Genomic DNA, 23,079 nt, shown 5'->3' with positions numbered 1-23,079 from the left:
AAGCGGTGATCATCCCTAGAGAGAGGGAAGGAGCAAGAGAGGACAGGGGAGGGGCTGGTTTGTTCTGTGCTTAGGCCAAATTAGCTATTGCCTGAGAGGTTTTACATCCCCTGCCAGCACGGTGGGGTGACTTGAGACCTGTAACCAGGTGGTGAGAAGTTAGACAGCCTTTACTTGCTCCACCAGAAACAACTTTGCAGGATGACGCCAATATTTAGGACACCATGTGTACATCTGTAGACCACCAGCTGCACCCATCTCCGCAAAGTCAAGTGAAGGTGTATCGGGGATTCTCTGCCAGCCTGTGTCACCCAACCACCTCCTTCATTATCAACAATAGCTACCATCATTTGTCAAGCACTCGCTAGATGCCAGGCACCCTAGACGCATTGCCTCCAATTCTCATCCAGTTCTGCAAAGAAGATGTGATCAGCATCATTGGAACAGACTGGGAGCCTGATCCCAAGAGGCTACAGAACTGGCCCCAGTCACCCATCTACGTGCCAGAGTCGCACCTGGCCGACACCAGGGTCTATGCTCTTTCCGTGGCATGTCACTGCCTCTTTAACAAACGGACTGTCAATGTCACCATTCTTTTTGATGAGAGCAGCGTAATTACATTGCCTTTTGTCAGGACAGTGGGTATGTGATTTGTCTTTGGCCATCTCTCTGAAGCTGTGTCCTGCGTAGCCTCTGACTCTCAATTTCTGGTGCCATGAGCTGAGCTCAGTGAGTGGAGCTTGCCTTTCTGTCCCTGGGTGGTACTGCCTAGTCCAGATGTCGTGGCTCAGAGTGTAAATATTCCTAAGAATGGCGGCAACTAGTTCCTCTTTTGCTTAAGTTAAATACTCTGAATTTCTGCTGTATGTTCAATAAACTGTCCTTGAGTGGTGTCAGAGGTATGCTTCTGTCAGTCTGTCAATCTTTCCGAATGTTCCACCCTCTAGTGAGGATGTGCCACCCTCCATTTCTTCCCAGCAAGTGTGCAGGACTCTTGCCGGGAAGCTGCAGGCCAACTCAGATGAGGCTGCTCTGGAGGCAGTCTCAGGCTGCTGGAAGAGACAGATACATACTCATGTAAATCAGGGAAGGGCAGCCTAGGGCAGCAATGCTAAGAAGTGATTGGAATGGAGAGGCTAAGCAAGGAGGGCTTCCTGGAGGAGGAAGACAGTTTAATTAAATAACCAGAAAGATGGACACATAGGCTCCTGGAGAGATAATTTAAATCACAGCAACATAGTAATTCGGACACAGGCTTTCATGTGTTTATTTAGTAGGGGGTGGGAGATCTCAGATTTTCCAAAGTCAGTACAGATTGGATATACCTTATCCAAAATGCTTGAGACCAGAAACATTTCTGACTTTGGATTTTGAAATATTTGCATGTGCATAATGAGATATTTTGGGAATGGAACCCAAATAAAAACATGAAATTCATTTATGTTTCATATATACCTTCTGCATAGACTAAAGATAATTTTATACAAATTTTAAATAAAGTGCTCAAAAGTTTTGGAGTACTTTGGATTTCAGACTTTTGGATTAGAGATGCTTAATCTGCAGTGGGGCTTCGTGGATTTCCAAGTCCCTCAGCTGTGGCCGGCAGAGTCTAGCGTCTTAGCAGCTTTCAAATTGGTCTTGTGTCACAGGTGTGCCCAAAGATGTTCACCTCTACAGGTGTCAGGATAATGGGGATGGGCCTTGGGAGGATGGGGCCTCTGGCCTAAGAAGTGGCCTCCATTCACCTCCCTGTGCCTTTCATGTGTTAAGGAGGTCCTCGTCTGTGTGTGCCAGGGTGCAATAAACCGTGGGAAGCACAAGAGCCCAAGACTGTGCTGGGCTTTCTGCCCAAATGTCTCCCTCTGATGTCACCACTGCCACCACTGTGGATACTGAACTAGTGCTCTGGGAGTTATGGGAAGCTCTATTCCAGCTCTACCACTAACTAGTCACCTGTTATACACAGTGGTTCTTAACCTTGTAAGTCATGAACCTTTTGAGGACTTATGAAAGCCATGGATCTTTCCCCTGAAATGTGGACAGAGTCTACTGCATGTCCAGAGGTTCACAGATCCCCACAGCCCATCCACCAATTCCCTGGGTCATGCACCCCAGGTTAAGAGCCTTTGGACCAGATACCCTTAAGGCCCTTCTTAGCATTGATGCTCTGTCTTTCCCAAAAGACCTCATTCCCAGTGAGGGACCCAGTAAGAGGGGCTGAGGTGAGAAAGGGAATGAGACCCACAACCTGAAATAGCCTTTGGAGAAATATTAATACATGAGCCTCCGTGAAATCACCTCTCAGGGCTGCTGTGCAGCATGCCCCTGACTACCGGGCACACCTGAGCTGGTGCTGTTGGGCTGTGACGGCTGCACGTGCATGTGGCTCTGGATGCAGGGATGAAGGGCTAAGCAGATGTGATACAGTGTGTCCTCTGTTAGAGTGCTGAGGTGGGCAGTAGGAGCAGCTTCTCTGGCTGCAGCTTATCCACCTGAGAAATGAGAGATTCTCTGCCACCTGGGATTATGAAGACGCTGAGAGGTGCACAGGAGTGACTGTGCTCTTGCTTTTGGACTCAGTTAGAGAGTCCTTTGAAGCTTGAGAAATCATGGAGGCAGGACCGCAGGCGATTGTTAATTTCAATTATTTATAGTTATGGCCATTTTGACCCAGGTACCAGGACCATTCAATAGGGGAAATAATAGTTTCTTCAACAAACGGTGCTGAGACCGTGAGGTATCCACATACCAGAGAATGAGGTTGAATCTCTATTTTACACCATATACAAAAATTAATGAAAGTGAATCAACAACCTAAATATAAGAGCTAAAACCATAAAACTCGTGGAAAAAATTTAGAGGGAAATCTTTGTGACCTTGATTTGGCAATGAATTCTTAGATATGACACCCAAAGCACAAGCAACACAAGAGAAACTAGATAAATTGGACTTCCTCAAAGTTAAAAAACTTCTTTACAGTAAGGGACATTATCAAGAAAGTGAAAAGACAACCTACCAAATGAAAGAAAATATTGGAAAATCATAGAGCTGATAAGGGTCTAGTATCCAGAATATATAAAGTACTCTTGCAACTCAACGATAAAAAAACAACTCAGTTAACAAAAGAGCAAGTAATTTTAATAAATTTACTTTAGAAGATACACAATGACCAAGAAGCACAGGAAAAGATGCTCAACATAATTAGTCATCAGGGAAATGTAAACCAAAACCATAACTAGGCACCAGTTTATACCCACTAGGATGATTTATAATAAAAATAACAGAAAATAATGAATGCCATGAGATTGTAGAGAAATTTGAACATTCATACATTGCTGTTGGAAATGTAAACTGGTTCAGTCACTGTGGAAAAGTCTGGCAATTCCTCAAAGAGTTAAACAGATTTGCCATATGACCCAGCAATTCCACTCCTAGATATAAAGCCAAAATAATTGAAAACATGGCTGAGCCCAGTGGCTCATCCCTGTAATCCCAGCACTTTGGGAGGCAGAGGCTGCAGGGCTGCTTGAACCCAAGAGTCTGAGATCAACCTGGGCAAGGGAAGTTGCCCTTGGGCAATCCAGGGCAAGGGAGACAGGGAGACCTTGTCTCTTAAATAAAAAAAAGCTAGGTATGGTGATGCATGCCTGTGGTGCCAGCTACTTGGGAGGCTGAGCTGGGAGGATCACTTGGACCTGGGAATTCAGGGCTGCAGTAAGCCGTGATTGTGCCACTGCACTCCAGCCTGGGTGGCAGAACAAGACCCTGTCTCATTAAAAAAAAAATTAAAACCAGGTGCTCAAACATACACACGCACATGCATGTTCACAGCAGCACTATTCACCATAGCCAAATGTGGAAACAGCTCAAAAGTCCATCAATAAAAGAAAAAAAAAATTGTGGTATATACTTTCAACGGAATATCATTCAGCCACAAAAAGGAATGACTTAGTGATATATGCTGCAATGTGGATGAATCTCAAAAACATTATGCTAAGGGAAAGAAGCCAAACAAACAAACAAAAAACCCCCACACATTATATACTTCCATTTACATGAAGTGTCTAGAATAGGTAAATTCATACAGATAGAATGCAAATTTGTGGTTGCAGGAGTTGGGGAAGGGGAAATGGGGCGAGTGCTAGTGGGCACAGGACTTTCTTTTGGGGTAATGACAATTTTTAGAACTAGACAGAGGTTATGGTTGTACTACATGATGAACATACTAAATGCCACTGAATTGCTCACTTTGAGTGAGCAATTTTATGTTATGTGAACCCCAATAAAAATTAAATTAAATTTGGGAGTGCAGCAGAGAAAAAGCCAGAGAAACCGTATCCCTGGACTTCGCTCTCAGCCTTCCCTACCACGTGGCAAATCGCAGCCTGGCATAAAGACAGAGTTGTCCAGGGCCAGCAGGGGGACAGACACCACTTACCCTCATTTTGACTGGCCAAGGCAAGCCTGGGGGAGCTGGACTTTTGATGGCCAAGAGCTGACCATGTCTCTGGACACTTGGCCGCCACCCAGCTGAGGGCAACCACTGGTTCTCTCTTGGCTAATTAAGTGCTTGCTTAACTAACCACCTGAGTCTCAGACTTTGGTCATGAAGAGCAACTCAGTGCCCTTGAGTGGCTCTCATAGCCCTTGCTGATGCCTGTTGAGCTGAAGCACGTGAGGCCAACAAACTGCAATATTTCTTTTCTTTGCCAGGGTCATGGCCTCTGCACAGTGGCTTGGATTAGGATTTTAAGTGGACACTCAAAATCTTGTTTAAGTTCCCAAACTCACTATCTTGGTTCATTAGCTCAAGTGAGCACAAAACCCAGGTGCTACTGGAATCTTCTCCCCACCTGGGATTTAACGAAAGCTACAAGGATCTGCAATGGCAGATCTATCTGCTGGACTGAGAAGTTCTCAAAGGCAGGCTGGTGTCTTCCTCTATCCCAGTATGTGACAAATGCTTGGCACACAGAGGCTGATTAGTAAATGTCAAATGGATCACGGAACGCAAAAGAATATGGCAATCAGTGTCTGTGCACTGTCTCCTGGGTCCTCATCCACCCTTTCCTGCAGCTTCTTCCTATGCCTCTCCCTCTGCCTCTGACCTTCCCATTTTCTGATTTTTCTAAACATTCTCTATAGGTTCCAAACTTGGTATAGCAGGAGGCTTTAACTGAGTAATCTGTGTTCATTGGGAGAGAAAGTCTCATTGAAATGCATCCTCCATGACCTTGAAAAGTCACCTTGGCCATGCTCCTGCCCTGGGGAAGGGATGTTCTTTCAGGTCTAAGCTGTCATGACTTCTCCTGCTTTCATGGTCTCAGAGATGTTAAATGAATGAATAAATGAATTTGATTCCCTCACTTGGTCACCAGCTGGGAGTCACTGCATTGCTGCCTCCCCTCATGCCTATTATTGAAAAAGAATATATTGAAAATATATGAAAAAGGGACAATCAGTTCCCTCTTAGAAACCACTAATGGAGAATAATGGAGACTCAGGGGTCTGAAAGCAACAGCTAATAGAAGATGGGAGCAATTATCAGGTGCACTGTCATCAGAAACCCATGTACACATGCATAGACATGAGGCTGTAGGTCCACAAAGCTGATGTCTATGGAAGATGCAAAACATTTAACGGCTGATACAAGCAGGCACTGACCAGTCAGAGATATCAGCCATGGACAATGAGGACAGCCATGTTCATAATGGCTGGATACCTGTTCTGCTCCCAGCCACTCACATACAGATGTGCACACACATCTTCTGATATGCCTTGGAACATATGTCAGCTGGTAAGACATGCAGCGCTCACAGTTCATGCATCAAGCCCTGGAGCCTTTGGCCATTTTGGGGTGGAGGGATGCACCCAGAACCTGAGCAGCAGGAGGTGCAGCCTCACACTGACAGGGAAGGGGTGGATACCAGGGGAATTCGGGAGGGCTTAGGGGAGGCTTATTGGAGTAGCTATGTCCTCCTTGGTAGGCAGGAGGCTGGGAGAATAGCCCAGAGCATGACATCAGGGAAAAGGAAGCTGCCCGTAAGAAACATGCCAGGGCCTCACAAGCATCCCCAACCCCATCCTCACCCAGGTCCTGAAATCACATCTATTTTCTCCAAAAGAGCAAAGAAGGCTGAAAAGGGGACTGAGGGGTCAGATGTGGCTGGCTGGAGGGTTGTGACAGGAAGACAGGAGTGTGTGAAATGTCGATCCTGGAAACCATGGGTTTATAGGGTGGGCTGGTGGGAGGACCACCCAAGAGGCTGCTGCCAGAATTCCAGAGGGGAGAGGATGAGGGGCAGCCTGGGCCATGCCTTGGCAATAGAGGCAGAACAACTGCCTTAAGAGACGGTAGGTGACTTCTTGAGGGTGGGGAGCACCTGGGTGAGTGGGGGTGTGGGCACTCATCGGGTGGGAGGGCACATTAGGGATAGAAAGTGATGAGCTCAGCTTTTCACACTGTGGTTCAGGTGTCAGAGGGACAGGAAAGAGCAGAGACCAGAGCTGGTGAGGGTTAGAGGTGGGCATGCTCACCTGGGAACAGGACACACAGGGGCACTAGACATTTACACTCAAGAAAGCCAGGATGGTGTGGAGGCTAAGGGCACAGACTGTAGCCAGCCTGCCTGGGTTTGAACCCTGGCTCAAATCCTGGTTGAGGGCTGGGCTCGGTGGTTCATGCCTGCAATCCCAGCACTTTGGGAGGCCAAGGTGGACGGATCACTTGAGGTCAAGAGTTCGAGACCAGCCAGACCAACATGGTGAAACCCCATCTCTTCTAAAGTACACAAATTAGCCGGGTGTGGTGGCGCACACCTGTAATCCCAGCTACTCGGGAGGCTGAGGCAGGAGAATCGCTTGAACCTTGGAGGTGGAGGTTGCAGTGAACTGAGATCGTGCCACTGCACTTCCGCCTAGGCGACAGAAAAAAAAAATCCTGGTTGAGCTACTCTCTTGAGTAAGCTGCTTAACTTCCTGTGTCTCAGCATCTTCATCTGTAAAGTGAGGACAATAATGGTACCTACCTCATAGGGCTGTTGTGAGAATTATGTGAATTAATATATGTGAAGCGCTTAGAAGGATGCCTCACAGCATTCACATTGTATATGTGTTAACCACTACTATTATTATCATTGTCACCATTATTCTTATTTACAAGGTGCCTCCCAACCACCTTGGGGAGTAGGTGGAGCAGGTGTTGGTACCCCCATTTTTAGGGATGTGAAAACAGAGGCTTAGGAAGGTAGGAGACCTTCCCACAGTCACATGGTTCGTGAGTGGCCAAGACAAGACTGGGACTTGGGTCCTCAGAGTCTCAAGTCCATGCACTTCACCAGAGGCTTGGCGTGGGGCTGGAGCATGGCTCAAAGGAGGTGCTCCCAGCCATGGAGCTGAGTGAGGAGGAAAAGAGGAGAGGGGCAGCCCCAGATGACCCTTCTCTGTCAGAAATATGGCAGAATGGGAGGGGAGCCGTGCCTGGCAGGACAGCCCTCCTGTCCTTTATATCCTAGCTCCTCTGGGGTGGGTACACCCGCAGCCTTGGCAGCTGCAAAAATGCTGACCAGCTGTCCTGTCCCCTGATGAGTGGTGGGTTGTGGCCAGGCCCCCGGCACTGTGCTCCATCGGCTGGCTCGGGCTGAATGCCCTGCCCATCTGAAACCACTGGAAGATGAGGGGGTGCCAGGAGGGGCACTTCTGGGGGATCCATAGATGACATGCTCATTTCCTGGGTCCATCTGCTGAGGAAGGCTGGCAGGACCTGGGCTGATGTCATCCAAATAGCTCAGCCCATTCTCTCTAATTTTGGAGACAATTATTTGCTCAAAGAGTCACCTGCCCCTCTCTCGGTGCCTCCAGCCTCTCGCCACCCCCACCAACCCTGCCAACATAGCACCTGGATTCTGCTGTCTTGAACATGGATTGCTCAGGCCCTCCCTAGCTCAGCAGCCCTCAATGGATCCCCATCACTCGCCCCATCATGTGCACAGCCTGGCATCTAGAGTCCCCTACCCAAAGTTGTCCTTTATTCATAATTGCTCCAGCCTGGTGGATCTTTTTCTCACAAATGACCTGCTTCCTGCCACCCAGGGCAGTTTTCTTCATTCCTCCATGCCCATGCCTGTCCATCCAAGCCTTCTTCCTTTAAGAGACTGGGATCCAAACTCCGTCCTCCAGGCAGCCCTTGAGGGTTTAGTGTCCCCATGTCTATGCATTCCCGTATCCACTCGCCCAGCAACTACCCTCTTATATTGTATTCAGTTTTCTTGCCCTGCTCTTGGAGGCCTTCTCCCCAGACTTATCAGACCCAAGAGTGCTGAAAGGAAAGAACAAGATACAAATTAGAGCCGTGGGCTCACACACAAATGTGTCAAATTGGTCATCATCACAGACACAGAAACAACAATACAAAGAAAACTACAAGAAAACTACAAATTACACACACAAAACATGTGGCAATAAAACCAAGAGCCACACAAATGTAATGTAACAAGCCATTTAATTTGTTCTTGAATGTCCAAGCCAGATATTCCTGGTATCTCGGGAGTTTGATCCTCTGATATGACACATTCCCCTGACAGTTTCACAGATGGGTATAACTGGCCCAGAGATGTCCACGCCTGCCCAAACATTGCTCAGAATTCAATTCTCGTGTGGAAAGCTGGACCCCCTCCCATGGAGGGCGTGAAAGAAAGACAGAGTCAGATGGGCAGCTCACATCCTGCCTCCTCACCAGGCCAGAGGGCTCCCCAAGCAGGGGTGCTGTCTCCTCCCACCCCTAAATCTTCCCAGGTCTCAGTTAAAGCAGGACTAGGGGGAATGGGGGTTTTGTCCCCCTGGTGAGCTGTGGCCCTGTCCTGGTTTCCTTCAGTCTCCCCGTTTTTCCCTCCAGAAAAACACAGGCACCTCAGGAGCCCCACCTAGGCCCTCCCTTCCTGTGGGAGGTCCCCAACTCTCCTTCCTTCTGTATCAATGGCCTCATCAAAAACACTGGGTGTCTCATGCCTAATGGCCAGTGTCTGATTAACTAATTCATGCTAAGGTGTTAACCACTTGTTAATAGCATGATGAACTGCTTCTCCCAGGGGTGCTGGCATTTGGAGGGACCAAGAGACTAAGTCCTTTGAGGGCAGGAAACATTTTATGGCCCTTCAGCACTTGGTAGGTGCTCAATAAATATTTGATGAAAGGGTCAATTCCAAAAGATCTGCTATAATGTTTGTAAAGTGCCTCCTACTGAGTTTTGTACTTGGCTAGCACTTATTAGACGGTGGCTGTTATTTTTATTTATTTATTTATTTATTGTTTTTCAAGATGAAATCTCACTCTGTCGTCCAGGCTAGAGTGCAGTAGTTAGATCTCGGCTCACTGCAAGCTCCACCTCCTGGGTTCACACCACTCTCCTGCCTCAGCCTTCCGAGTAGCTGGGACTACAGGCACGAGCCACCATGCCCGGCTATTTCTTTTTTTGTATTTTTAGTAGAGATGGGGTTTCGCCATGTTGGCCAGGCTGGTCTTGAACTCCTGACCTCAAGTGATCCTCCTGCCTTGGCCTCCCAAAGTGCTGAGATTATAGGCTGAGCCACCACAGCCGGCCTACTATTTTTATTTTTAACTGTGAATTTTCCAATATCAAGGAGGGTCTGAGTCCACAGACTCTTTGAGCCTGGGGCCTGTGGGAACCCCACTCCCTCCCTTTCCTCCAACATCGGATGACACTGCATGGGAATGTGCTGGTCCAGAGGAGAGAAACGAGAGAGGGGAGGACAGGCCAATTCCCCAATTCTACTGAGCTCTCTGCTTTAGTTGCTGATACCATTTATTATGTATTTTATAAAGTAGGCACTTTCTATGGATTAATATGTGTCATCATCACAACTATCCCACCAGGAGTTTATTTCCCGTTTACAGCTGGGGAAGTTGAGGCTTAGAGAGACCAAGCAAACTGTGCTGCTGAGTGGCGGCGTGGAATTCAGATCCCTGCAGCCTGGTCTCCAACCTGGTGCCACTCCAGGTGGACACACAGCTACAAGTCCCCTAAAGATGCCCTGACTCTGCTCTGTTTTGTTGCTTCTCCAACAAGGGGCTATTCATTGGTTCTCCTGTACCTGGGAGTGGGTGTTTAGAGGCTGGTCCTGGGCTCTCAGGGAAGGCACAGAGGAACGAATTGACTGTGGACATGGGACCCTCCCCAGGACCCAGGACCCAGGCCCTAGGAAACAGCAACCTGCACATGGGTGTCAATGGACAGAGGAGTTGGGACGCTGGGGAGGGGAGACTGCAAAATCCAGTGTTTTAAGCAGGAGTTCAGAAGAGCAGTGGGATTGGGGTCAGAGGAGATCGGGAGAGAAGGGGTTCCAGGCTGAGTAAGAATAACTTGGCAAAATTTTGGAGGTAGTTGAAGGTGGGGCCAGTGGGCGAGATGTCCTTGGCTGGGGCAGGGAGCATCGAAGAAGGAGGTTGTGGGATGGGTCAGGTTGGCTGCAGCAGCAGCAGGGACACTGAAGGCTTGGCTAGGGCTCTGCCATGCATGTCGAGAAACGCAGCCAGCAGAGCCAGAGATGAAGGAGCACACGCAAGAGCTCTAGAAAACCTTCAAGTCTTCAGTGCACACCGCCAACTCCTGTGTCCCCCGTGCTGAGCATGGTGCCAGCATACAGCAGGCACTCAGTAGAAGTCCACTGAAGGAAGAAAGGAAGGGTGGGAGGGAGGCAGGAATTCTAGAACCAAACTGGAGTCCACTTGCCCGGCCCAGGAAGACACTGGCCATTAGGCATGAGACATCCAGTGTTGTTGATATCTACACAGAGGTTTGCAGCAGTGGAAAGGAAGGCGTTTATTTGCAGGGCTCCAAGCAAGAACCACCAGGCAGCTAATGCTGAAGTCTCAACCTCCCCAATGGCTTGAAGATCAGAGGCTTTAAAGGCTGAGTAAATATCAGCAGAGCAGAAGTTGCAGGCAAAACTCAGTACATGAAGGCTACACATTGACTTTGGGCTAAAAGGGCAGTGTGTCTTTTTTTTTATTTCTTCTAAAAAAAAAAAAAATAGGATACCTGTACAGAACGTGCAGCTTTGTTCCATAGGTACACGTGTGCCATGGTGGTTTGCTGCACCTATTGACCCATCCTCTAAGTTCCCTCCCCTCACCCCTCATCCCCCAACAGGCCTGGTGTGTGTTGTTCCCCTTTCTGTGTCCATGTGTTCTCAATGTTCAACTCCCACTTATGAGTGAGGACATGCGGTGTTTGGTCAGGATGTTTTTAAGTGGGAGCTTACAGGTCAGGTCATAAATAGATTCAAAGATTTTCCGATTTGCAATTTGTTAAGGAAGAGAAACTTTGTTTAAAAATTTGGGGTCAGCAGAACAGAATGTTAGCTCTGGTTTGTGGGTGTGACATTCTCCAGTTCCCTTGGGGAGAAATTTAGAACAAAGAGTGGTGGTCAGAGCTTAGTGCCCGGTGTCCCTTTATCTGAGGTCTATATGCCCAGGTGTCCCTTTTGGTGGGGTTTAGGTTTCTGACAAACAACTCAGGGACATGTGTTAAGATGCTATCTTTAGTTTCTATAAGGGAACCAAACATCCCATGATTCTAGCTTTCGTGGCTGTTGTTTTGGGCTACTGTTTCTTTCTTGCTTATCAAGTTGCTTATTTATTTCGCAGGCTAGCAAGGTGCCCAGAATTTCCCCTGAAGGAACTCAAGATTTTCCTTTATTTCCATGCTTGAGGGGACCTGCAGGCCCCTAAGAGGAGGTCCCTGCTGCATCTCAGAGTACACTACATGGTCTCTAATCTGGAGAAGACTCTACTAGCCTTACAAAGAAAAACTAAGATGACATGTGACATGGCTTCAGAGGAGCCCCATGGAAGCTGTCACAGAGTTGCAACCCCCCCAGCACGTGCTAAGGATGTGTTCAGAGCGAAGGGAGGTGAAGAGAGCTCAGACCTGGCCAGTGTGGGTGCAGGAAGACCTCCTGGAGGAGAGCAGGATAGGGAAGTGACAGAACAAGAGATGGCGAAAGGCTGAGAGGGAAGAACGGAGGGAAGATGGATGGGAGGGATGAGGAGGGATGGAGAGGGATGAGGAGGGAAGGTGAGAAAGACAGAAGGGAAGGATAGAAAAATTCTGGTAGTTTTAGTAAGAATGAAGAAGACAAAATGGCAGGGGCAAGAGTAGCGGAAGGAATGCAGAGGAGTGGGAGGGACTGGAGTCCAGGCTCTTCCCCTAAACAATGTGAGAGAGATCCCCAAACCTGCCTGTCTCCAGATTTTCTTCCCTCCAGTGCCCCACCCAGCCAAGAGCTGCAGCTCACCCATGGGGCTCCAGCAGGGATCTCTGGGCAAGGGTGATCTTCAGGGACAGAGCTGCCTTGGGTTGAATAGGGCCACAGTGGCAATGGAGATCATGGGAGTAGCTGGGGCCCATCATGGGAGCCAGTGGCTAGGATGCAGGGCCTGCAGCATCTCTGGGGCTGGCATCAAAGGACTGTTTGGAGTAGAATGACATCGTGCTTACTGGGTCACCCCCATTGGGTCTTTCTGGCCTGAGCTTGCCTGGAGGCTTGCACTCCTGTGGAGGGCTCAACCAGACTTGTTCTTGGCCCACTTGGGCCTGGAGAGATGCAATAGGAGTTAAGTTTCATGTTGATAACAGCTTCTTTATTTGAACTCTAAATAGATGATTACTGTCCTCAAGTTGTTCCTAGTCTTATTAGCAGATACACACTGGAGGAGAGACAGAAATGATGAAACGGACCACCCGGGAATCTCCGTAACCCTCCAGGCCATGGGCCAGCCTCTCTCTTTGTCTTCTCTGTACCTCCTTCCAGTTGAGTCCCCGAATTTCTCAGCCACCTGCCCCAACTCCATCTTCCTTTTCTCCTTGTCATTTTCTCCAGTGTTTGAAGCCTCCAGCCTGCTTTATTATGGGTGTTTGAGAGGGGTGAAGTGAGGATAGTGCCCATGGTTGGCTCTGGCCTGGGCTGCTCCTGTCCCATGCTAGGGAGAGTGTCACTCTACCTCCTAATAGCCCGTAAGTGAGAGCAGCTGCTCTCTATGGGTTATATTTCCAGGAGGCCTGGGGAGAGGTGATGCCTGAATGATCAGTCCCTCTCCAGGAAGGAGGAGAACAGCAATTGGAGGCCCTGGTACTATACCCAGTGTCCTGAACTGTCCAGGAAAGTCCATCCTGTCTTCATCTGCTGTATCCCCAGGAGGAAGCCAACAACCCAGAGAAGATTAATCGGGATAGGGAAGGCACAGTGCCAGTGACATCCCCCTGGAGAGGCTGGGGCCTGGGGCAAATTACTCTAACAGCAGGTTAATTAGATAAGACCCAAATTACATGAGCAAAGCTTGCAAGCCCAGCAATTTGAAGGTTAAATGTTTCAGAGGTGGGGAGGGCTTGATCTCCAGCTCAGCATAGAGAAAATGACTTCTTGCTCCCAGGCAAGCCAAACCCACGAATTAAGCTCTTGACTGCCCATCCACAAGCCCCAGTGCCAAGCACATATAAAGGCACCTGCCAGTCCTCACTACAACTAGCAGAACCTTTTGGGATTTTGCCTTCCTCCCTCCTGCATCTGAGCTTTGTCTCCCACAGCAACATGAGCCGCCAATTCACCTGCAAGTCAGGAGCTGCTGCCAAGGGGGGCTTCAGTGGTTGCTCGGCTGTGCTCTCGGGGGGCAGCTCATCCTCCTTCCGGGCAGGGAGCAAAGGGCTCAGTGGGGGCTTTGGCAGTCGGAGCCTCTACAACCTGGGGGGAGCCCGGAGCATCTCCCTCAATGTGGCCAGTGGCAGCGGGAAGAGTGGAGGCTATGGATTTGGCCGGGGCCGGGCCAGTGGCTTTGCTGGCAGCATGTTTGGCAGTGTGGCCCTGGGGCCTGTGTGCCCAACTGTATGCCCACCTGGAGGCATCCACCAGGTTACCGTCAACGAGAGCCTCCTGGCCCCCCTCAACGTGGAGCTGGACCCCGAGATCCAGAAAGTGCGTGCCCAGGAGCGAGAGCAGATCAAGGCTCTGAACAACAAGTTCGCCTCCTTCATCGACAAGGTGGGTCTTCCAGGACCTGGGGAACCTGTGAACAGCCTTCCTCTTCTCTTCTTGGAACATAAGGTTTTGTTACAGAAGGAGAGATTGAGGTTAAGTGTGAGGAGGCCTTTACTGTGGACAAGGTAGGCACAACCCATCAACAGGGTGACCTGTATAAGGTTCTCCATGTTGTCTTTCCAGAGACAAAACAGAGGCAGGTCAGTTTCTACTGGCAGAGGCTTCTCAGGGCTCCCAGCGACAGATGTGGTCCTTCCTCTTGAGGGCTAGCTTGGTGCCATTGCTGGGCCTGCAGACCGTGTGCAGAAAAGGCCTGTGAGAGACAGTCTCACCCAGAGTAAGCAGGGAAGACTATCCTCCCCTGGCAGGCTGTCCTGCCCACTAGTCACTTGCCCAGCGGATCAGGAGCAGCAGGAAGGGGCCACTGCAAGCCCTCTGATTCACCGATGTCTGCTGTGGGCATTTGCTCCAGTCAGTTGAAGACTTTCTTGAGAGGCAGAAGAGGGTACTGGGGAAGGGGACTCCACAGTGCTCTCGCATCACCGCTGGCCAGCTGCGTGGCTCTGGGAAGGTTATTTACCTGTCTGTGTCTCCATCTCCTCATCTCTAAAATGGGGATAATAACCCCTGTCTTGGGGTTGTTGTCAGGCTTATAAAAGAAAATGCAGGTGAAGATCTTGTCACAAGCCTGACACACACTAAGTACTACAAAAATGATTGTGATTGTGACTCTCATTTCTTATCTCCAGAAGGTGGGAGAGGGATGCTTTGGGGAGGAATCAAAGGTGTCTAGAGACCTGAAGAGATAACACAGTCCAGATAGGCCCCCGACTTCTGGCAGAGAATAAATAATTATCCCTATTGTATGAGTCACTGAAGGCATGTAGGTAAATGGCATTCTCAAGGTCATTTGGGGAAAGGGAAGGGTGAGGCTGGACCCTCAACCTTTTGCCTCCAGACCCAGAGGAGGAGACTGGAGGGGTGTGTTGGCTCTGTGACAGTCAGGCACTAAGGACTGGTCAACCCAGGACAAAGCCTATGGGTGAGATGGTCATGTGGCCATCAGAGCTTAGCTAGCTCCTGCAGCTCACACTTCCTGCCTGGAGGAGTCCCTGCTGCCCTCGGCTCAGCCTCAGGGGCTAGGACTGGCTCTGTGGCTTCTTATTCTTCTAAGCCTTTTCATATCTGCAAGATCAAAGTGTTCTGAGTTGGGGTCTGGGGGATGGGAGTGGACTGATTCTTGGCTCAGGTGGTCAAAATCTTGAGGGATAAAGTCTGGAGACATGGGAAGAAAGATGAACATGAGGACAGTCACATCTTGTTTATAAAGATGGTCTGCCCAGAGGGAGGGGAAGGAGGCTGAAAGGCTTGGACAGTTCCCAAATAATTTCAGTCTCCAGAGCTCAGTCCCTTAACCTCAGGCAGCCAGAGAAGACGGGTAAATCCTTTTGGCATCCAGATGTGTTCAGTAGTGCAGGTGTGTATTGTGGTGTCTCAGATGCAGGGTTTACTCTGTGGTTAATGCTCAGCTTTGTAGATCACATGAAAACTCAGGACTGATTAAACCAGACCAAATGCTGGATGATGAGCTAGAGACAAATTTTCAGGGAATAATTCCATCTCGACACCGATTCTTAGATAGTTTTCCCATGTCTTGTGTTTCTGATTTGGAGGAAGACAACCTTATTCAAGCAGTAGCTGTGCTCATGTAGATTAAGGGAAGTCACATTTTAAAAACTGTGCTCCCCATCCCCAAAAACCAAACAAGAGATGTGTATGGACAACTCCTTCTGGTCGGTTTCCTGGCTCAGTGAGGGGCTGCAATGGGATCAGGAGCTCCATCTGTCCATCGTGTTCCATGTGCCATGCTTGTTGTAGAGATCATTCTGGGGAGCAGGACCAAGGAGGGAGAGGAGAGGCTATAAGCAAAGATGAAGCTGGTGCCTGCTCCAGGCATTTAAAATCCCTAGAAGGCCTTGTCCCAAGCCTTAGTGAGCTCTGATATGCCCTGAAATGAAGAGCAGACTTTGTTCTTCAGGATGGTCAACCTGTCCAAAATGATGGACCCATCCTGGCTTCTCTGCTGGTATTTTCAATCACAGCCATGCCCTGAGTTAGTGCCGCCATGGTGGGCGCTGGGTGATTGGATGCACGGATTACAGGGACACATGTCTAGGTTCAGTTCCGGGCTCCACTGCTTCTTAAACTGTTGGGCCTTGGAAAGAAGCTAAGTTGCTTTGCATCTCAGTTTTTTCTCCGTGGCAGAGAGTAATGATTTGCCAACCTCCTTCAGCTCTAGTGAGAAGAAAATGCAGATAGAGGCTTTGCACAATGCCCTGTGAGAGACACGTGTGACTATTACCACAGGGGTTCAGCAGTTTCCGGGATTTGGGTTCCAGGTCCGGTTCCTGGAGCAGCAGAACCAGGTGCTGGAGACTAAGTGGGAGCTGCTGCAGCAGCTGGACCTGAACAACTGCAAGAACAATCTAGAGCCCATTCTCGAGGGCTACATCAGCAACCTGCGGAAGCAGCTGGAGACGCTGTCCGGGGACAGGGTGAGGCTGGACTCAGAGCTGAGGAATGTGCGGGACGTAGTGGAGGACTACAAGAAGAGGTGAGCAGGAGGAGACCCCCTGTAACTGGACAACTGCTGCTGTCCCTCTGAGGGACCCCTGGCAGTCACCCCAGCTTAAACATTTTGGAGGTCGGTGGGGGGCATTGTTCTTGGTCATACCAAGCAGAATCACCCCAACAAAACTCTGGAACTTGCTCTCTGCTCCTCCAGCTTCTGGCCTGACTCTCAGGACAAATGCCCAGTGAGCTGGGCAGTGGGCAGAGGGTTATCTCCGGCTCTGGGTTTAGGGACTATTAGGGGAAACCATTCACGTTCTCCTCCCATATAAGAGGAGGGTTAAGTGCATCTGGCTCCAAGACTGCTCTCAGGGGTAACTGAGAAAATGCAGGTTGAAGCACTTTGCCATTTGCAAAGCTGTACTCAAATTTGGGGAGGGCAGTTCACATCTTGCTTCCTCTGAGAGTCCCACAGGGCATTCGCTCCATGTGCTCCTTCCTCATTTGCCAAGTTGGATCTTCAACAGTCTCATTCTTCCAAACTGGTTAGCATGTTCCCTCCTCCAGGAAGTCTTCCCCAACTCACCCCTGCCCAGTACTCTGCGGCCCCCAGCACCTGTATCTTCTGATGGACATGCTGCTCCTTGCTCAAACTCTGCCCTGTGCAAGCAAAGGCTTTCAGTGAGAGATATTAACCAATGGGCCCTCGCATTCCCACAGGTATGAGGAGGAAATCAACAAGCGGACAGCAGCGGAGAACGAGTTTGTGCTGCTTAAGAAGGTGAGAGGAAGGCAGGCCCTGAATCCTGGGGGCTGGCCTAGGACCTGGAGGAACGGAGCCTGCTAAGGTGCTCTGTTAGCCCCTCTCAAGGTAAACTGATTCAGGAAGAGTGAGGTGAAGGCAGAGAAAAGCTTGATGAAAGACTATCCAGAAAAAAGAATGAAAAGACAGGGAGAGTGCCCGTGAGAGGACGCCTGACTGCATGTCCAATGGGGCTGTGGTTCGAACACGGAGAAGAATACGGAGGACAAGACTCAGGGGCTCCCCTGCAGCCCTGGGACCCGGCTCAGACACCACAGGCACTTCAGATTCCCAGAGTGGGGTGGGGTGGGGCTGGGCCTTTGCTCCTTTATCTCCTTTCCCAAGGCAAGGTGAAGAGAAGAGAGTGACTCCTTCCTCACGTGGGGAACCAGGCAGGGGGGCTGCTGTCTTCTTGGCTGTACCGGCAGTGACAGGGGATGGTGGGGGCATCTTTCAGGATGTGGATGCGGCTTACGCCAATAAGGTGGAGCTGCAGGCCAAGGTGGAATCCATGGACCAGGAGATCAAGTTCTTCAGGTGTCTCTTTGAAGCCGTAAGTCTGTCTGTCCACTCGGTTCATCTGGGGAAGGCTGGTGGGTTAAACTCTATTCTAGGGGCTGCGGGAGACATGGAGGCCCCAGCCCTCAGTGAGACCCCTCAGTTAGCCATCCATCTCCTGCATCAGCCTTGCAAGTCTCCTCAGTCTCCACCCTCTGAGCGGGAAGGGAATGGGCCAGGCCCTTGCTACACGGCAGTGGGAATCTGTCTGGGCCCAGCAGGGAACTTACTTTGCCGCAAAGCAAACAACCCTGGAAGGCAACAGCCCTGGGTCACAGCCTCCAAGATGGCATCACCAGAATTTGCTCATCTTGTGTGGGGGAGGTGGTTGGCCTCTGACAGTGGTTGAGCTGAGAGACCTCCCTATGTCCCCTGCAGGAAATCACTCAGATCCAGTCCCACATCAGCGACATGTCCGTCATCCTGTCCATGGACAACAACCGGAACCTGGACCTGGACAGCATCATCGACGAGGTGCGCGCCCAGTATGAGGAGATCGCCTTGAAGAGCAAGGCCGAGGCTGAGGCCCTGTACCAGACCAAGGTGAGCTGGGCTGAGGCGGGGCCAGGGAGGGTGATGCCAGCAGGCAGCAGACGGGGACAGATTGTGCCCAGAATAGAGGCAGTGTCCCGGTAAGTGTCTGTTGTGTTCTGACCCTGAGATACATGCACTCCCACGACACGTTCATGACTCTGCGCTTTGGGGTCCCCAGTTCCAGGAGCTACAGCTGGCAGCTGGCCGGCATGGGGACGACCTCAAAAACACCAAGAATGAAATCTCGGAGCTCACTCGGCTCATCCAGAGAATCCGCTCAGAGATCGAGAACGTGAAGAAGCAGGTGAGAGCACCTTGGCCTTGGCCTGTGGTCAAGTGCAGGGGAGTATGAGTGGAGGGGAGATGAGCTGCTGAGAACATCAGCTTCCCAGATCGCTGCCTGGGAGAAGAGAGGAGGCCAGTGAGGTCGCTGCCTCAAACACCCGGAGCAGGACGTCCCTGGGGGCTACTGATCTCTGACTCACTCCAAGGACCTCGGCCTCGAAGCCCCTCCTTAGGAAGCCTCCTCGGCACTGGGCTAGGACCTCCCCCGAGCGATGTGCCTTCCTTGCACCTGTGCTTCCCTGTACTTGTCACACTTCCTGTTATTACTGACACTGCCACTAGACTGAAAGGGGGCAAGGAGCTGGCTGCTTTGTGCCCTGTTTCCCCAGCATCTAGCACAGTGCCTGCCACATAGTCGCAGCTTGATAAACATCTGTGGAGTTAATGACTGAGATGGAGAAATGGGCTCAGGGAGCACCCATTAAGGCGCCTTGTTAAGGACTGGCTCCCAGGAATATAGGATATAGCCTCGGCTTGTAGGTGAGGCACAAGATGTACATATATGATAACAATGGCAGCGGCACCTATTCTTCGATCACACTTCATCCTCACCAAGACCCTGAGAGGCAACAGTTGCCCTCGCTGTTGTTACAGATGAGGAAACTGAGGCTCAGAGAGGATAAGGGGGTTACACAGCTGGTAAGTAGCAGAGCTGTGATCTGAATCAAGGTCTCCTGACTCCTAGTCCAGTGCTCCTTCTATTCTCTTGTGGGCTTTAACACTTAGCTGTTTCGTGACCTTGGACAGGTTACTTCTGCTTGCTTCACAAGGTGTTGCAAGGACTAAATGAGCTAACTTATGTCAATGGTATGTACAGTATTGAGCGTGGTGCTGGCATACACTAAGTGCTTGGCAAATAATAGTTGTTCCTGAGGTGTGCCCTTCCTTGTCCCCCTCACCTGTGGTGCCATGCTCCTGGGCAGCTGCTGCCCTTGCATCTGCCACAGCATATTCAACCATCTCTCCTCCCAGACCTAAACAACTCAAGAGCATTACTGTCATTCATTTCGTGCCCTTGGTACAATATGGCTGAATAAATGTCTTTATGCTGAACTAAAGTGGCGCTCAGGAGGGCAGGGCTGCATGATTTCCATCACCCACACATCCAACACAGGGAATGGGGCTAGAGCTAAGGAGGGACGCGCCAGCCCCAGAAGGGGCTCTGGCTGCAAAAGAAGTGTGGTGGTGTGTAGGGTGGAGATGGGCCTCTCTCTAAGGACCCAGAGGGATTTGGATGTGGATAGCCGCAGTGGCTCCTCCCAGTTTTTCGACCTCACCAATTCCTTCCTTAGGCTTCCAACCTGGAGACGGCCATTGCTGATGCTGAGCAGCGGGGAGACAATGCCCTTAAGGACGCCCGGGCCAAGCTGGACGAGCTGGAGGGCGCCCTGCACCAGGCCAAGGAGGAGCTGGCGCGGATGCTGCGCGAGTACCAGGAGCTCATGAGCCTGAAGCTGGCCCTGGACATGGAGATCGCCACCTACCGCAAGCTGCTGGAGAGCGAGGAGTGCAGGTGGGTGGGGCGTGCCCAGGCAGGAGGACCCCAGGGGTTTGGGAAGACCCAAAGGAGAAACCCTAACACATCTCAATCCAGAAGACACGAGTTCTTGGGAAGTGGTGGGGTGATGAGGATAGAAATAATGATAGTAATTAATAATACTACCATGAGTGGACATGAGTATCCACTCATAATAGACTGTGAGAGCTTGTTTCATGGCAGGCACTGTGCTATGTGGAAAGCTAAGCAGATTTGCTCATTCTTCCCAGACATACTAGAAATATCCACCACCCTGCTCCCTGCAAAACCCCATTACTCTATTAGGCATTCTTGTTCTCTCTTCTTCATCTGTCCACGTGCAACATGGGCTTGTTGAGGGTGTGCTGGGGCCGCCACCCCAGCTTCCCCAGGGCTCTACAGGGATGGGCAGGCTGGTGTGTGGACCTGACACGTGGGAGGTAGATACACTGCCCCCATGTGTGCACCTCTTGTAAACTATTGTCTAACTAGGGTTGTTGTCTGGTTACCCCAAAGATTCGGGGGTAGTCTCCAAAACTTCTCAGGCTCTATTTATATCAAAGAAACTTTGGAATGTCAACAGGTGCCTGTTGGGTTCAAAAACCCACATCAGGCTGGGGATGGCAGTAGCTTTGAAGAGACTGTGAGCTGAATGACTTCTCTCTCTTATTTTATTTCTTTCCTTAACAGGATGTCAGGAGAATTTCCCTCCCCTGTCAGCATCTGTAAGTATTTGTATGCTTTGATCTAAAACTGTAAAATCTGCAGACTGGAAAGGACCTTAGTGACACCCTGTGTGTGTAGATGAGGGATCTAAGAACCAGAGAGGGAAAAGCTTTGCCTGAGATCACAAAGCCAGATGGCAGAGCCATGGCCAGAATCGGCTTTCCTAACTCCCAGGCCAGGCCTCTTTCATTCTTATCTCTCTAACTTTCTGTTCCTAGGGGATGGCAGCAAGGGAAAGCTATTGTCATGGGAAAACAAGGGTCATGTTGCAGAAAAATGATGCATGGGTCTGTGTGAGGCTTAGGGGGTCAGGTTTGCAAACTGCAATCAGACCTGGGCTTGGGAAGTAGGGAGGGCTGAGGGAGTGAGAGAATGAGGGATCTCAGAGGTCAAGCTGGCAGTATCAGGTCACTGCATTGCTTAGCGGGGCTAAAAGAGTTAAACCAGAGCTTGGAAAAGATGCCTGCTGTGGGACAGCTAGCAGGAGGGAAAGGTTGGAGGCTGGAAAGTTTAGCAAAAAGGCTAATAGAAAGGGCAGTGGGTGGGTGTCCAGGAGGACAGGTAGGCGTATTGGTACCTGGACCAAGGAGTTGGGCCACTGAGCATTAATGGGGCAAGACTCAGTCAGACTGGGTATAAGCTGAGCAAGCCAAGGTCAGAGTATGAGGGAAGCTGTCTTTGGTACATTCTCCCCAGGGGGAGGGAGTGGTGTGCGCCTCCCCCCTCAATTCCTCCAAGAAGAGCCCTGTCTGCCCTGGGTAAAGGAGGCCTCCCCAGCTCTCTGTCTGAGTGGGTGTTGGCTTCGGCTCCTCCTGCAGCCATCATCAGCAGCACCAGCGGTGGCAGTGGCTATGGCTTCCGGCCCAGCACGGTCAGCGGCGGCTACGTGGCCAACAGCAGCGGCTGCATCTCTGGAGTGTGCAGCGTGAGAGGTGGGGAGGGCAGGAGCCGGGGCAGTGCCAGCGATTACAAAGACACCCTGGGGAAGGGTTCCAGCCTGAGTGCCCCTTCCAAGAAAGCCAGTCGGTAGAGAAGACTGCCCCGGGCCCCGCCTCATTCCATGACCTGGCTCTGGATCCCACACTGTACTTCCCACAGCCCACTCTTAGCTCCATCTCCACACTGCTGGTCCTGCTCCCATGCACCTGGCACTGGCCTTGGCCACCCACTTCTCCAAGCCTGTGTCTTCCTGAGCCTGGGAAGGCCTGGATGACCAAACTTGGTGAAATTCCTCCCTGCACACACCGTATTCACTCCTTGGCTGCGGTCCCCCGGCTACACCACCAGCTCAGGTCCTGGCTCCCAGCTTTCCTCTTCTGCCCCGCCTCTGGCTCAGTTGCTAACTACTCTGCTGTGCTCCCTGGGCCTCTGCCCAAGGCCCTGCACACACTGAGGCCTAGCATAGCTCCTGCCTATGCTAGGAGCTGGTTCTATGTTCAAGAAAGGGAGGACTGAAGGACAAAAAATCAAGGTGGCCCAGTCCCCACCCCCACATCTAGCTCAGTCTCAGATCTGAGTGGGACCAAGTGCAATTCAAGGCCTTTTTCTCCACTTGCCTGTACCCAGAAGCAGAGAAGAGCAGGACTGTTCACTTTTCCTTTATTCTTAACGGTCTTCCTCTGTTGCATCCTCAATAAACAGCACAATCTGATGGCTTGGTCTCTGAGTATTCAAAGTACACCCATGCAACTCAATTCACTCACATGAGCGCACACCATGTACCTTCATGAATGCACGAAGCACAGACACACACACACAAGTACATCACTGTGTATTGCCCATGCAACCTGTACATCTGTGTTAATTTTCAGGAGGCAAATGGGGTGTGGAGCAGGGTCTGGGAGGAGGGGCAGGGAGGGGGGAAAGGAGAAGCCCAGAAAGCATGTGCATGTATTGGCTGGAGGCTTCAGCAGATGGACATGCACAAACGGTCGTGTTCCTGACATGACCTTGCCTCTTTCTGAGACTGCACCTTT

General features: G+C 50.5%; 1 protein-coding gene across 1 annotated transcript; it reads left to right on the top strand.

The window, feature by feature from the left end:
* Window positions 1-13,539: 13,539 nt before the first annotated feature.
* On the top strand, window positions 13,540-22,752 carry KRT71 (keratin 71). Its single transcript, XM_001097289.5, has 9 exons — window positions 13,540-14,054; window positions 16,451-16,665; window positions 17,343-17,403; window positions 17,882-17,977; window positions 18,361-18,525; window positions 18,695-18,820; window positions 20,154-20,374; window positions 21,068-21,102; window positions 21,922-22,752. The coding sequence occupies exons 1-9, from the start codon at window positions 13,608-13,610 to the stop codon at window positions 22,131-22,133; spliced, it is 1,578 nt and encodes a 525-aa protein (XP_001097289.3). The 5' UTR covers window positions 13,540-13,607; the 3' UTR covers window positions 22,134-22,752.
* The last annotated feature ends 327 nt before the right edge of the window (window positions 22,753-23,079 follow it).

The sequence above is a fragment of the Macaca mulatta genome, chromosome 11, assembly GCF_049350105.2.
Source record: "Macaca mulatta isolate MMU2019108-1 chromosome 11, T2T-MMU8v2.0, whole genome shotgun sequence".
NCBI lineage: Eukaryota > Metazoa > Chordata > Mammalia > Primates > Cercopithecidae > Macaca > Macaca mulatta.
Note: the sequence above shows the minus strand (reverse complement) of the source record. Positions and strands in the feature narration are given on the sequence as shown.